At 48.0% G+C, this 16,061-nt stretch overlaps 1 protein-coding gene across 1 annotated transcript in view; it reads left to right on the top strand.

The window, feature by feature from the left end:
- CLUH (clustered mitochondria homolog) overlaps positions 1 to 12,612 on the top strand; it is a 53,510-nt gene extending 40,898 nt beyond the window's left edge. The window contains exons 17-26 of the mRNA XM_066635126.1: positions 545 to 629; positions 1,995 to 2,148; positions 3,060 to 3,199; positions 4,402 to 4,482; positions 4,709 to 4,834; positions 5,860 to 5,981; positions 6,809 to 6,902; positions 7,360 to 7,494; positions 9,848 to 9,921; positions 10,509 to 12,612. Of these exons, the coding sequence (XP_066491223.1) occupies positions 545 to 629; positions 1,995 to 2,148; positions 3,060 to 3,199; positions 4,402 to 4,482; positions 4,709 to 4,834; positions 5,860 to 5,981; positions 6,809 to 6,902; positions 7,360 to 7,494; positions 9,848 to 9,921; positions 10,509 to 10,644 (1,147 nt within the window). The 3' untranslated portion in view covers positions 10,645 to 12,612. The remainder of the gene's footprint in view (positions 1 to 544; positions 630 to 1,994; positions 2,149 to 3,059; positions 3,200 to 4,401; positions 4,483 to 4,708; positions 4,835 to 5,859; positions 5,982 to 6,808; positions 6,903 to 7,359; positions 7,495 to 9,847; positions 9,922 to 10,508) is intronic.
- Positions 12,613 to 16,061: the final 3,449 nt, after the last annotated feature.

The following is a 16,061-nucleotide window of genomic DNA, read 5'->3' as shown; positions in this document are numbered from 1 at the left end:
TACCGGGTGCTGTAGGCTTCTACCATGATCTCGGAAGCTAAGCAGGGTCAGGCCTGGTTAGTACTTGGATGGGAGACCGCCTGGGAATACTGGGTGCTGTAGGCTTATACCCTAGTCTTTCGAGACTGAAGGTTGCCAACCACAGGTGATGCTTCTTTTGACAAGTGCCACCCATTTCCATAGTGCTTTCCAAAGAATGAGGGCAAGAGTCTTGTAAGCCTTTCGGGATACAAGCTAGAAAACAAATATAAGGGAGAAGGGGGAAGGAAATGGACGCAAGGGGAATCTGGGAGCAAATATGGAATGGCTTCGGTCATGTGTACTTGGCTGCACCAGAGCCTGGGGACTGGAGGTTGTTGCCTGAATGGCTTGTCCCAAATCCCTCCTGAAACCCCACCTTTTCCCTTGAGAGTAGGAGAGAGATTGGCACCAGCCACAGCTTAAATGTTGGTGTTTGACGAGTGGTGAATGAATTCCAGAAGTCAACCCACCAACCTTGAGTACTGTTTAATAATTCCTTCTCTCATCTTTCTTCCTTTGGCAGTGAGAGTGCTGACCAAGCAGTGGAGGTGTACAGTCTACAGAAGATCACCCTCTTGCGGGAGATCTCCCTCAAAACTGGAATTCAGGTGAGGAACAAGGGCAAGGAAGTGACCTCCCTTGCTCCATCCAGCTCAGTATGGACTAAGCTGCCCATCAGCAACTCTCCAGCCCAGGATTTCAGAGAGAAATTTTTCCCAAACCACCTTGGAAACACTGGAGGTTGACCAAGATGTAGACCAGTGATTTTTCAGTTGGGGGCCATGAAAGACCCCCATACACAGAAGTATTGGGAGATACCACCAGAGTTGCAGCTCCTTTAGCAGAACCCTTGACCAAGCAGAGTGTGAAATGTCATCCTTGCTGCCCTGCATTGCCATTGAGACACCAGAGCTGGTTTTTCTGCTCTCTTGGGGCAGTCATACCTGCCATGGGATGTTGCGATGCCACCTGACCTAGATGTCTTTTAAAAGGGGGTATTGGTCAGATATGTGGAGGGGGGGAAAGCCCTTCATAGGTTGCAATTCATGGTGACTGTATGCCACCTCCTGGGTTTTAGAGAGAGCATAAGAACCTAAAAACAGCCCCACTGGATCAGGCCATAGGCCCATCTAGTCCAGCTTCCTGTATCTCACAGCGGCCCATTCAAGCCTATCCTTGAACGCCAGATACAAGAGAGTGGCAGCAGGTTGCAGGTATGTCTCTTGAATGATCCAGAGACATCTGGTGGGCCACTGTGAGATACAGGAAGCTGGACTAGATGGGCCTGATCCAGCAGGCCTGATCCTGCTTATGTGTCAAATGTCACTGTACAAAATACCATCGGTACTTGCCTATATGGTGAGAAAATTCAGCATTGACCATCACCTCCTCCTATCTGCAGGTCACTCGGGGTCAGGGCAGTTCAGGGATGTTGCAGCAGCCAGGTGAAGCCCAGTGCAAATGTCATACTCAGGCTGGCCATGCTGTGCCTCTCCCAACAGCTCCCTCCTGCAAGGAGACACTTTGCAACTAACCAGCAGGCAGTCTGGCTGCCACTGGGTCTTAAAGCCTGCCAGCTACAAGCTCAGTACAACTGCAGTTTGGAAAAAATCCCCCACACTTCCTCTCTTCTCCCTCCCTCTCTCCTTCCCTCTGGGCTATTCCATCACACAGAAGGGGGAAATGGCGCACAGTACTCCATAAGCACCTTGTTAATGTCTTCAAAGTCAGTGACACTGTTCTGGTTCTTTTCCACCCTTTCAATCAGGGCTCCAGGGGAATCGGGCTGCAGGGCAAGCTGCAGCTCTTCCTCGTAGGCACCTTTCCCTTAAGTTTGTGCTTCCCCCGACTGATCCGAGGGTCATGGAACATTCCATGATTTGGGGCTGAAATCCTGCCCTTGCCATAGCTGTGAGATTGCCTTATAGGTGAGTGTCTGCAGTGTTATTTTAGGTGTGGTGTGTTCTCTTCAGGTCCTGCTGAAGGAGTACAACTTTGATAACCGGCACAAGCCCACCTTTACCGAGGAAGACATCCTGAACATTTTCCCTGTCGTGAAGCACGTCAACCCCAAAGCTTCAGATGCGTTTCACTTCTTCCAGAGCGGGCAGGCCAAAGTACAGCAAGGTACACCCCTAGCAAGGAACCCAGATTCAAACCAAGGGTGGGAAACGTGACTCCATGGAACTTGGCAATTTTTTGTAACCCAGAACTGTGCAGAGCTTTGGTTCTCCATCCCAGACCGACCCCTGCCAACGGGATCAAAAGGCACCTTTTAAAATTGGTGGCTTTCTCACGTTTAGCAATGGGAGTGCAACAGTTACAGCTTAGCATTTTTTTCCCAGTGGCTTTTGCTGGTTGTCTCCCTTGCGTCTCTTTCATTAGACGGTTCAGTTTCCCAAAGGAACTCGCCATTTTTAAAATTCCTTTGCTGTATTTAACCACTTTGGAACCTTCTGTTGTCGAAAAGCTGTTTATAAATATTAAGAGCATTTGCATTTTTGAGGCACTTTCAGCAGACTGTTCTACCAGTGTATCCATGGCAGTTCAGGGCTTAAAATAGCTTAGAACTTCATACACAGTGTTTTTAAAAAAAGGATCGGATTTGGAAAGAAAAACAAGCAAGTTTGGGAAATCCAGACTTTCATACTGTTAATAATCGGCTCAAATGAAGCAACTGGTTCTGAGAGGGAGGGGATTGATTGCCAGCTGGTTCTTTTGCCCATCTCAAGAAGGGGGGCTGGCTGTCTCACCTGTCCCTTAGATGGAGCCAGGTGGAAAAGCCACAGACGGAGGCCATTCTGGGAGGAGAAGCGCCTGGTGACAGTTGGTCTGGCAAATGGAGGGGGCCTCATTGCCTCACCTGTCCCTCTGCTAGAACCAGGTGCTGTTTTGATGCTTACTCCTTGTGTCGGAATTGTTTCTTTTTCAGCTATGGGTAGAACAGTCTCTGACTCTAAAAACCGCCAACACAAATGATGTGTCCTAGTGGAAGGGATTGCAGACTATTTTTTCCCCCTCCCCTTTTGCCTGTTCAGGTTTCTTAAAGGAAGGCTCTGAGCTGATCAGCGAAGCCTTAAACCTTTTCAACAACGTCTACGGCGCAATGCACATGGAAATCGTCGCCTGCCTTCGGCTGCTGGCTCGCCTGAACTACATTATGGGAGACTATTCAGAGGTACCAGAAGCTGGCTGTAGCTTAGTGATGGAGCACTTGATCTCATGTAGGAAGTCCCGGGGTCAATCTCCCAACCCTGCTTGCCAGAAAGGCCCTTCTCTGCCTGAGAGATGCTGCCAGGCAGTGCAGACAGTACAGAGCTAAATGTACTGCCCTGACTCAGGAAAAGGCAGCTTTTCTATAGTGTGGTTTGCCACTGAGAAGGGGGTTGGACTAGATGACCTCCAAATTCCCTTCCATTGCTTCACATTCTGGGTTACTTCCCCAGGTTTTCCACTTACTGTTCTGTGCTCACCTGCATGCTCTCTTCCCCCACCTTTTGTTGTTTTAAGAATCCACTCCTCTTTTGTGGCTGGTCACTCAGGTGGAAATGTTTGCCCGTTGAACACAAATCTTAAGGCCTCTCAGTGCAGCTTCCCTTCAAAGCTAGTGCTCGATTTCAAAATCCCATATTCTAAAGGGTTTAGCAATTCTTTGAAACAGTAGATTAAATACACTTAGCAACAGCAATAGCCCCAGGAGGTGGAGGGTCTGTAGCTCTAGTGTAGCAGTCTTCAAACTGCAGGAACACTGTGCACCAAAAAAATCTTCCCCATCTCACATGGTGCTTACTGGTTCGTGCGGCGGTCTCATAGCTTTGCCTCTGATCTCCCCAGAATCTCGTGTCAGGCAGCCGTGTCTGCCCAGAAATCCAGGCGCAGAGCCTACTGGGGCGACAGGCAGTGGAAGCGGCTGTCCGGCGCAAGGTTCTGGGGAGATTGGAGAGATTGAAGAGATATGAGGATGCTGTGCAGGAAAATGAAGGGCTTTTTGTTGCACCGGCGCTGGCCCACAGGCCATAAATTTACAGCATGATGCCTGAGTGGAAAGAGCATCATCTTTGCAAGCAAAATGTTCTGGATTTGATCTTGGGAGCAGCTCCAGGTGGGACTGGGAAAGACCTTTTCCCTGCGTAAAATTTTGGGGTGCTGCTTTCAGTCAGTCCAGGCAATGCTGAGCTGGGTGGATGAAGGGTCTGATCCAGTATAAGCTTTCTATGATAACCTATGAGACTCCGGCTTGCTAACACAGTGGCAGTTCGTCCAAATGCAAGTGTTTACAGCTTAGCAAAGGCTGTTCATGGGTCAGATGCCCCCTCTGATTCCTTCCCCCCCCCCAATTCCAGAGAAATTGCAACCTCCTGTTCGTGCTTCTTTTTCCAGGCCTTAAGTAATCAACAGAAAGCGGTTCTAATGAGCGAAAGAGTCCTTGGCATCGAGCATCCCAACACAATTCAAGAATATGTGAGTGAAGGAAGGCAACGTGTGGTTCAGTCCAAAGGAAGTGATCTGGGGGTGGGGGAACACCTTGTCTGTAGGAGTTCCTACCACTCAGTCGGCATCATGGAGCATCAGAGTACAGCCTCCGTTGCCTGGGTGGGAAGGGAAAGATTCGGAAAAGGGTGAACGTGGTAGAAACAGGAGCTGTGGTGCTATGAGGGGTCTGTCTCCTTTATCCCCCCCCCGGCAGATGCACCTCGCATTGTACTGCTTTGCAAACAGCCAGCTCTCCACAGCGCTCAATTTGCTGTACCGCGCCCGCTACCTCATGCTGCTGGTCTTTGGGGACGATCACCCAGAAATGGCACTTTTGGATGTAAGTAGTAAACAGCCCTTTGGATCTGGTGCTCTTTGGTTGGTGTCTGCGATCATAGCAGTACACGGGTCTCTGAAATTTGCAGTACAAGGGCCCCCATCAGATGTTTTACACCTATGTTCCAGGGCCAAAAAAAATCGGTTTTATATAAAATAAATAAAATTGAATGAATAAGTTGTATTTGAAACTCGTTTTGAAACCAACAGGTTATGGTTTTATAAACACTGTCCTTTCCAACCCACCCCCATACATACCGCTACCTTCCCAAGCAGGCATGTCAGCAGGTCGCTGGTACTTTGCTCCCAATGTGCTTCATTAACTTTATTGTGAAGTGGAAAATAGAATAAAACAAAACTGTGGGCAGATATCCTGGCATTGTTTTAATTTTAATTTTTTTTGGGGGGGACATATAAGTTGCAGCCCCACACCTTCACCCTCTCCCTCCCTCCCTTCCTTGCTTTGGCTTCCTCCCAGTGCCTACCACTTTAAGAGTAGCCTTTGAGGAGTCCCCACAGTTGCAGAGCCTCCTGGGGTGATCTTCTGCAGAAGCACCTCCCTGGTGCCAAGCTCTGCAGTTTCCAGCCTGCAGCAGCCCGCTGACGATCAGGTGCATTAAGATTTCCCCACCACCGTGCCATGGGCCGGGTAAAATCTTCCAGTGGGCTGGATTTGGCCCCCGGGCCACAGTTTGGAGAGCCCTGTCTAGTAGCAGCAGACTTGTTTTGGAACAGAAATGCAAGACGAATCCACACACATGACTGCTTTAGGACCTGTGTGACTTTCCAGAACCTTTCAGGATGTTCATGGCGTATAGAGATGAGTGTCAAGTCTGGCACGGCAGAGGCGGCTGCCCTGGAGCTTAGTCTTTCCAGAAGATCTGGATATATTCTGTTAGTTTGATTTTTGAGCTTGCTGGGCCTCTAGGGTCCAGCTGCTGGGTTTTGTGGTGTCTGTGTAAAGAATGACCCAGTCCAGGGATATGGCCGAGGCCTTGTCTGACTGGTATGTGACGTGCCTGTCCCTAGAACAATATCGGCTTAGTCCTCCACGGAGTGATGGAGTACGACCTCTCCCTCCGATTCCTGGAGAATGCACTTGTGATCAACTCCAAGTACCACGGCGCCAAGTCCCTGAAAGTCGCACTGAGGTGAGCGACCCGATTCTGTTGTAGTTTTACCGTTTTAACCTTGCTAGGGTTAAAATGAACAAGCCACACATTGGAGGTGGCAATGGCTGCCTGTCTGCCCCGCCTTTTCTCCACTTTTAACATCACTCCAGTGTTGGCTACAGCGATCCAGTGTGTGGTGTGCTTAGCTGAGCTAGGAATGGAGGAGACCATGAGCCTGTCTGCCTCTCTCGGCCTGCCCTACCTCACAGGGTGGTTGTGAGGACCAAATGGAGGAGGGACAGAAACCATGTGTGCCTCCCTAAGGTCCTTGGAGGAAAGGTGGGCTATAATTAAATGCAACGAAGAAATACCAACAAACCTAGGAATCGTCTTATGGAGGGTGATTCTGAACAGGAACGCAGAAAGCTGGATTTGGCCCATCCTTTGTTCTACTGGCAAGTCTTTCAGTAGCAGCAATCATGGGCAATGGAGGGCTGAAGCCCCTCCCTCCAGTGGTGAAGAGGTGTGCGTGTGCTCCCTGAGGCATCTGGTGGGCCAGTGTGAGATGGTCTTTGGCCTGATCCAGTGGGACTTTTCTTATGTTCTTAGGTGACTGTCTCCTGCATCAGCAGGACAGTAGTAATTCTCCTGGGATTGGACCACCTGCTTTTTCTGAACATGAGAGTCAAACACATGGCTGCTTGTGTGCATAGGCGATGTACAGGCTACCAGCTTTGGTTTTACCATTAACAGTCGTATATGCTTGGAGGCGGTGGACTGTAAGGTACCCAAGACATGGCTCCCCACCACTGCCTCCTTCCACTAATCGTGGGTTTCCATGTCTTTCTCCCTTGTTCCTCCTGCAGCCATCACTTGGTCGCCAGGGTTTATGAAAGCAAAGCAGAATTCCGGTCAGCTCTGCAGCAGGAGAAGGAAGGCTACACAATCTACAAGCAGCAGGTCAGGCTTCCCTTTTGTGCCCCTTCCCCACGTCTGTGTATTCTGCGCAGACCCAGACTCTTACTGAGCTTCCTCTTCCTGGCAAGGGTGAGCGGTCAGTCACAGAACGTTCAATCAGTCCAACAGCTCAGAAGGGAGGAGAACATCTGTTGTGTAGGGTACCAGGAATTGAGCCTAAAGATTGACTAGAAATTCAAGCTGTGGCAACGGCTATTAGTTTAAATGACTTTAAATGGGATTAGGCATGTTCGTGGATGGAGATGTCTGTCCATCCCTCTTGCTGTGTGCCTCAATGGAGTTTCCCTACTCGTCTATCCATCTACTTCTGACTTGTCTAAAGTGGAAGCAGTAGGTCTGTTGACTTCATGACCTGCTTCAGGCCTGACTCAGCACAGCTGCACTGAGTACAAAAACAATGCCTCTTTGTGACGCACACATGCACTTTTTTCTGGCCTAGCTTGGCGACCACCACGAGAAGACCAAAGAAAGCTCGGAGTACTTGAAATACCTAACCCAACAGGCCGTTGCTCTGCAGCGCACAATGAACGAGATCTACAAGAACGGCTCCAGTGCCAATATCATGCCTTTGAAAGTAAGTGACCCGAGGCAGAAGCCAGCCACGTTAACCTGATCTTCCCCTTTCCAGTTTACATCTGTTTTGGGAACTGAAAGATGTGGAAGATCCACTTGTAGGTGAGCCGTAGAATGTGCTTCAGTTCATAATATAGTAACATCCAGAGGGTTGCCATGTTGTGGCAAGAACAAGTGTTTGTGGCACCTTAAAAACGAACCTGTCTTTCACTGTGAGGTTTTGTGAACTAAGCCCACTTTATTGGATGCCTGAAGTGTTATCCTTGGTTGGTAGGGGGTGTTGTGTGTGTGTGTTCGCAGGGAGGGGGCGTGAAGAGTGAAGTGTTTGGGATGGAAGAGCTACAGTCAGTGACCATTATATGAAGCTTGTCCTCCTGGCTATCCCAAGTTAATCAGCTAAAGCAGTGGTTCTCAAACGTTGTAGCATTGGGACCTAAAATACAGTGTCATGCTTCTGCGGCTATAATGGTGACTGGGCAGCAGTGCTTCCCCCCTCCCCAAATAGCAGGTTGTTTAACCCTTGATACTCAGAGCCTAATCTGCCCTGTAAGTTTCATGAACCACCAAAAATTGGGTCGTGACCCACTAGTGGGCCACGGACCCACAGTTTGAGAACCACTGAGCTAAAGTACCGAGGCAGGAATAGTGGTTTCCGTATGGTGGTGGTTGCACCATTTGTGTTCATATACTTCTCAAGTAATAAGAGCCCCTGTTCATGTGCTAACAATCTGAAATTAACACAAAGGAGACAGCAGCCTAGGGAGAATAGTGGAAATGGGGCTGAACTGGGGAAGTCTATTCATTTCTAGCTTGATGGTGGTTAGAATTCTTGGAGGGGGTCTGGTGGGAGTGTTCACTGCCTTCCTTCGTGGAGGTCTTCGTGGCTGCTCTTACTGCTCCTGGCACCTAGTTCTTCCCAAGGACAGGCTGTGTAGATGTGTGCTTTTTTCCTCTTTCAAAGGGTGGTCCTAGTTTCTCTCTAGCTTGCTTTGTACTCTCCCTGGGTGATAGGAACAGGCTGGTGACCCTGACTCATCCAAAGGCTAGACTGCCGGCCTCATAGCCAAACAGGGATTTGAACCTGGGCCTCCCTATTCATCATGTTGGTGGTCTTAAATAGTCGGTGGCATTAGAAATAGAAAAGGCAGCCGGGCGAGAAGCACACGACTTCTAACAGATGTTGAAATGTGGTTGGAAAGCTTATGAAGTCCAGAACGAGGAGTGCTCCTTCCTTCCAGCCCTTTCCCTGCACTGCAGGATCCTTTTATAAGTCTGGCCTGGAGGGAACTCTGTGTGGCAGGAGGTGCAACTAAGCCTGTCATCCTGGCTGAACATTTTCCGGGAGCCCTGCACAAACAGGTGATGCTGTCACTAACTCCAGCCCCCCCAAAATCAGCTGGAGCTGGCCCTGCAGTCCTGTGGTGGAGACTGAGCCCAGAATGAGAGGGCAGGTGTTGAGGTTTGGTGCCAGTCTCCTCCTGCCCCTTTTTTCCTGCCCATCCCATCATTCCTTGTCACTAACCCGAGTGTCTGCCCAGGCTGTCTGAACTGCCAAGCCAGATCAGGACCTGTGTGTTTCCATCCCTCATATTGCCGGGGGGGGGGGGTGTCCCACTGAGGTCCCACTGCAGATCCAGCTTCCATTCCCAGACTGTTACCTGCTTAAGTCTTTGATTGCGTTCTTTGGAATGCTTAGCATTTATGGTGAGCTTTCTGAACATGCTTCATAGAAATTGCCTTAATGTGCTTCCCACAACCCTTTCAAGGTAAGTCCAGGAGCCCCTCTTATCTCTGGGTCCATGCCTGCTGTTTCACTTATCCATGGTTCGTGCCCCACACTCATCATTTAACTCTCTTTCTTTTTAGAGCTCTTCATTTGCAGGCCTTCCTGTTATAGAATACTAGAGGAGGAACACAAGGAGCAGTCAGCCGGAGCCTTCGAGGGAGACGACCAGAGTGCAAGCAGGAAGCTCTGTTAGCATCCATGCTGAGAGCTTCTCACGTTCCTCCTCTAGTGTTCTGTATCGGGAAGGGCTGCAAAGGTAGAGACATGAGAAACCATGCTTGGAAACAACAGGGTTCACTTGTATCCACAGTGGGAAGTAGCACTGTATTCCCTGAGGATATGGAGTGACCCCTTTACTAATATTCCAGTATGGCCAGTAGGAAGTCTGGGGCTGAGAGAGATGTTTTCCAAGATGAGTTCATGGCAGAGACTCAAGTGGGGAAAGTTCTGATTCGCAGCTGGGCCACCAGTTTCTGGATGGCCGGGCTGGCTGGTCACTTCTTGTTTTTGTCTCACCTCTTTGAAAAGACACCAAACCTGAATCTCTTCTTGTTGTTTCAATTCCCAGTTCACGGCTCCCAGTATGGCCAGCATCCTGGAGCAGCTGAACATAATCAATGGAATTCTCTTCATTCCATTAAGGTAAGGGAACTCAAAACTCTCCCTGCCTCTGTCACCTGCCCCCTTCCCCTCCCACTCCAATAGTGATGAATTGATGTGATGTTCCAGCGGTTTGCGCATTGCTTTCCTGGAGGCTATTGAAGCAGTCCTGATCAGTGGGATGAGGGGTGATATTGGGTATGGGTTTGAAGGGCAAGTTTCAAAGTCTGATGAGTAGAGGTCCTTTGTTTGCCAGTGCTTTAAGGAGATGTGCAATGACTGAGATTCCACTGCTGTTGGGTTGGTCTGTTCGGGGGAGGCAAATCTCTCTTTTCTCAAGGTTTTCTCTAACAAGTCACTGGGCCTGTGCAATTTTGCAAAAGCTTGTAGTAGCCATCCATGCTAGCTGGCTGGTTTTACTCATACTTGGGGCTCAGACTCGAACTGGGGGGGGGTCTACCCCAGTGATCTTGCTTTAAGAAAACAAGTTGAACGTTTATGTGTTTGACTGTGTCCTGAACTGTTCCATTCCACTTTCCTTCTGTGTTTTGAGCCTTTCATCTACAGCAGGGAACCTGCTGGTGGATTCAGTGTCTGAGATGCATGGACTTGTCGTCTTCTCTCCCTAGCCCAAAAGACCTGGAGAATCTGAAGGCCGAGGTGCAACGCCGACATCAGCTCCAGGAGGCTAAGAGCGGTGATCAGGAGGCGGAAGACAGAGTGGCAGAGGTGGAGCCGAGCCCCCCGCTGGCTGCTGCGCCCTAGCTCTCGCCACTCCGCTTAGTTAGCCGGCCCTCGTGGTTGAATCGGTCCCCAGGGTTGCGCAGCTTCCCTCCCCGGGGTGGCTTCTCCTTGGCGATGTGTTTGTTTTTTTTATTTGCACTGGTACAATGAAATCCACAATGCAGGGAACTTAAATGTTGAAAAATAGAAACCTACCTGTCTATGCCGGCATCCAAAACAGGGTGCAGAGATGACTGTTGCCCCTGGGGCAGGAGACAAAAGGCCATGGTTGCCACGTTGGCGGGGTTAGAAAAGGGGCAGGAGGGGTGTGTGGTGCAAGTGTGTGTATCATGGATCCATTTCTACTGTGTACATAAGAGATTTAATTCCAAGTGAGGTACAATAACATTTCTCAGGTCATTTTTATGTTGACTTTAAGGACATTTAACTCAGCAAAACAAGGTACCCACTCCTGTCTCTCTCTGTCTCTCCCCCACCTCATTTCAAAGTTTTTTTCCCTCCCTCCTTCATTCCTTTGCCCTCCATACTGTTTAGGTGATTTGTTATACATATTATATATTAAATATAAATTCTGCCATATTTTTATCTACAGTGGATTTTGACCTGAACAGAGTTGGAAAGGGAGGGGGGCAAGGTTCTGAAGGAGGTGGGTTGAGCCCCTTGTCTGCAACTGTTAGGAGATAGCCATTGGATTCCTTTCTGGGGGGGGGGGGATCCCACTGTTTTTGTGAGAATTCCAGTTGGTTGGAAAGGGTGGCAGTCTTGGTAACTTCCAGTGTGTGTGAGAGAGAGAGATCTTGTGGCAGGGTGTCCCTCCTGCGGCTTCCTTCTGTGATGCTACAGAAGGGCAATGCACAAGAAATTATGGCCAAAGAATGTTAGGAAATACTGAAACCCAACTGTAATGGAGTCAGTCACTGCCATCTTCACCAACCCTTTATCAAGCCCAGAGTTCCAGTGGAATTGGCTGTAGCCATGGGGTCTATTAGCAGGCTGGATGGGAAGACTTGACCACGTTTCTCCCCCTGAAACATCCCTATAAATGGGTAATTTAACGTTGTTTCCTTCCGATTTTGCAATGGAAAAGCCCCCAGTGCCTATACAGTACTCCCATCCTCCTTGGGGAGTTGTGAATTGCGCACAAGAGCCCCCTCTCTTGAATGTCTGTCTTCAGAAGGGGGGTGGTGGAAAGCCGACAGGGTGAAGTGAGCGTGGCTCCAATAGAAGCAGCTACTTCAGTTTCAGAACTGCCTAAACAATCGCATTAAATCAAAGTTATTTTAAGAATAAAGTTTCTGTGAATGTATCGAAAGAGAATCATGAAACTAAAGAGAAGTTTTTTTCTCCCTTTAATTTTTCTCCTCTTGGTGAAATAAATTCTAATTATAGCACTGAAAAAGATTGTATTGTTTTGGTCTTGCTCCTTTTCTGCTCTGCTTGCATCTTCTCAAAGCTTAGTTTGACATACTTCCTCAATGTGACCTCCATTGCTGGCAATGGATGGACACCTGAATGGCAGGTGTGTCAGTGGGAATCTTAATTCTTTATCCCTTTATTACCTTCTGCTGCAATCACTCCTCTTTCTAACAGAGCTCATCAAGCTGAAAAATCCAAATGTAGTCTAATTTCATTCTTTTGCAGTAGTGACCACTTTCTACTAAATAGCATTGCTATGTGACTTTTACAATAACCATTTCCCAGGCTGCTTCAGAAAATTGAGGCCTACCATGTATTTTGGAAAGGGAAGGAGGAAACATCTAACTGAGTTTGAGTAACCTGTGGAAGGGTCATGTGTGGGTGAAGCTTGCCTTTAGAGGGTGAAGGGAGCTTGGCATGGCAATTTCAGAAAAGAGCCCCAAGTTGCAATCAGGTACAAAGCTGGAGCTTGGAAATAGACTGGTTTGGGAATGAAAAGGAAGGGCAAAATGCATTTTTGAATTGCCTTGGAAGTATTTCAATAAAGACACTGCAGTGAAACTTTCACTTAAACTGTTTGCCACTATTGTCTTTTATCAATGAATCAAAACACCTCTTCAACAAGTAAACTTGAAGTTTCAGGACACTGAAATCCCTTATAGGTACTGAACTTGGGTATGTTCACAAGTTACAGCAGGTGCCAAAACCTTGGCTGTATGAAGCCTTCCCCATAGGTTTCCTGTGATTGCTTATGGTTGGAATCTGACATACTTGCAAATTAGAGTTTTATGCAGCCAGATAGCTGCTTTAAGTGTGCCTTGAGATATTCTCTAGACCAACCATTTTCAACCACTGCGCCCTGGCACACTGGTGTGCCACAGGAATTTGGGGGAAGGTCATTTATTAATAGGGCCAATGGGAGATGTGAGCCCCCCACTGGCAGCATGGTGTGCTTTGTCAAATGTCAAAAACCTGGTGGTGTGCCTTGACCATTTTAGTGCCTTGTAAGTGTGCTGTGAGATGAAAAAGGTTGACAATCACTACTCTAGACACATTCCCAGTCATAGATGATATCAGCTAAGAGCCTAACAGTTTTGCTTGGGGATAAGACAGAGCCTAAGGCTGAGACCATTGGTTCATCTAGCTCAGTGATTTTCAACTTTTTTTATCTCGCAGCACACCGCCAAGGTACTAAAATTGTCAAGGCACACTATATGGTTGTTAGAGGCTCACATCCCCAAACAACACTCCTGCAGACTATTCAGGGCACAGTGGTTGAAAATGGCTGCTTTAGCTCATTGGCAACAGCTCTCCAGTGTTTCAGGAAGGGAATCCTTTCCAGCCCTACCTGGAAATGCTGCAAGGATTGAACCTGGGTCCTGCTGCTGTCCAAACTTGTGCTGTACACTTGAGATACAGCCCCATCCCTGAATTTTCAGCACCCACTTCAATGATAGGCTTTGCATGTCAAAGGTTCCATGTTCAAGCCATTGCAGTAGCTCCACAAAGGGTAGAAATTCCTGCTAGGAGGCCACTGCCAGGCAATGAGGGCTGCACTGTCTAAGCCAGCTTCCGCTGACAGGCATGCCTTGTGCATCTACAAGGCAAGATTGCTTTTCTTCCACAGGCACAGGGCATTGTAGTCTGGGAAGCTTACACATAAGTAGGCACTAGCCCAAAAATATTCCCATATCTTGTGCAACATGGGAACTTTGCAGAAATTGCAACCCGTGGGTGATTGATCTTGGGCCCATCACCCAGATCTTTCCCCAGCACATGCCAGTCCACACTAAGAACAGCCTTCTTTGCATGTTCTTCAGCACTACTTGGAACAAAGTCAAAATCCCCCAATTTCAGACACCCTATTCATGCCTCAACCCTATAAAGCAGTCCTGGAGGATGAAAAAACGTAAGAGGCAACTGTGGGATACCTAGTTGTAAACCCAACCTCATTCATGCATGTTTTTTTAATCATAACTAGCATTGTGCAAAAGACTATGTAGCTAAAATCAGTTCAGTGGAAAGCACAAAATGAGGTTGTCCCACCAAAGGATCAATACTAATTAGGTTAAGAAAAATCCATGTTTGCCCTGTTAACACAGTTGTTCATTCGGGTGTTGGGACAAATGTAGGTCAAATTACAACTCTGTGGCTCCATTTTAATTGCAGTGGGATTTTCTTCTCCATATGGATGTTTATCCACCCAATGCACACACCCCACTTGAAAGTAGACAACCTTTTTGTAGGAATAACATGCTTGCAGCCCAATAAAGAGTTTCCCTTTGCTCAGTCACTACCCTGGTGGAACCGATCAAGAAACCAAAGACTGAAAAGTAACACACACTGGGACAAAAACCAAAACTTCACATGTAGGTTAATGAGTTCTGAGCTGCCTGTGACAAATCAAGAGAGAGATCTTAGGGTGGTGGTAGACAGCTCAATGAAAGTGTCAACCCAGTGTGTGGCAGCAGCAAAGACCAATTCCATGCTTGGGACCATTAAAAAAAAAGGTTGAGACTAAATAGCCAATATAATGCCATTGTACAAATTAATGGTAAGGCTACATCTGGAGTATTGTGTCCTGTCCTGGTCAGCACAGCTCAAAAAGGACATAGTGGAACTAGAAAAAGGTGCAGAAGACAGCAACCAAAATGAATACTGGGCTGGGGCACCTCCCTTATGTAATTAGTCTGTGGAACTTCTTGCCACAGGATGTGATGGCATACTAGATGCCTTTAAAAGGGAACTGGACAGACTTCTAGAAGAAAAGTTCACCACAGGTTACAGGCCATGATGGGTACATGCAACCCCCTGATTTTAGAAGTAGGCAACCGCAGAATGCCAGATGCAAGTCTCTTGTTGTCATGTCTGCTCCCTGAGGCATCTGGTGGGCCACTGAGACACAGAAAGCTGGACCCATCAAACAGAGCCAGGTACCAAATAGCAGTTCAGGGGACAGACACACAGAATTAAAAGTTCCCAAATTTTTGACTTCCAGCTCCCTGGACCTACTGGACCATTGACCATGTCTCCCCATTAGGGCTAGAATCATATACATTGTATAGGACAGCAGGTTTTTTGTGAGGATTCCGCAGCTCCCCTGATTGGTTTCCATGGCTCCCTGGGGAGCCACAGCTTAGTTTGGGAACCTCTGTCCTAAAGGATTGCAACAAACATAACAATGAAGCATGCAGCATCTTAACATTTCTTTCAGCAGAAATATCCATGGAGCTGACTCCACTTAGAATTAAGGCAGAGTGTACAGTATTACCAAATACACTCAGCCCAGAAATTTGTACTAGGTCTGAACATCTGCACAAACTTAGTTTCAGTATCATGCACAACAGTGGGCAGCCCGCTTGCTGATGTTTTTTAAAGCAGTGGTTCTCAAACTCTCAGAGTGAGAGAACAAAGGTAAGTTGTTGCAGGGGAGTGACAAAGGCAGCAGCGTTATTCCCAGGATCACACTTAACCTGGGTTTACACTTATGCTAGTGTGGACCTCCAGGTGGAGTGTACATTGAGCCCTCTGCAAGACTCCAACCTCCAGATGTCGCAAAATCACAATTGAAACCTACTTCCATTTTTGCAATAGAAAACTGGAAGTGGGTTCCGATTGCCATTTTAAGACATCTGGAGGCTCTAAGAGTCCTGCTGAGGGCTCCCTGCCCCCCACCCCCAAGCCAGTGCTGGCTTTAGGTAAGTGTAGAAAAAAAAGTTCCTGGCAATGGCACAATCCTGGGGATGGCACTGCTGCCTTCACCCCTCCCAACCTCTTCAAGGGGCAGAGACAGGGCTGCATAGGCTGGTGGATTGTGCCCACCAGTTTGAGAACCCCCGCTTTAAACAACTGAAGAGTCTAAAACCCTTGCCAGTCTACCAGTATATATGGATTTACCATGCTGCCCAGCCCAGCTCTAGATAACCAATTATTTTCTTCTGGAGATTACCTTAAGAGTGCAGCCAAAAATGAAGATCAAAGGCATGTGATCTTTTTCTGCATGCACACACACACAAAACACA

The sequence above is a fragment of the Tiliqua scincoides genome, chromosome 8 (genome assembly GCF_035046505.1).
Source record: "Tiliqua scincoides isolate rTilSci1 chromosome 8, rTilSci1.hap2, whole genome shotgun sequence".
Lineage (NCBI taxonomy): Eukaryota > Metazoa > Chordata > Lepidosauria > Squamata > Scincidae > Tiliqua > Tiliqua scincoides.
Note: the sequence above shows the minus strand (reverse complement) of the source record. Positions and strands in the feature narration are given on the sequence as shown.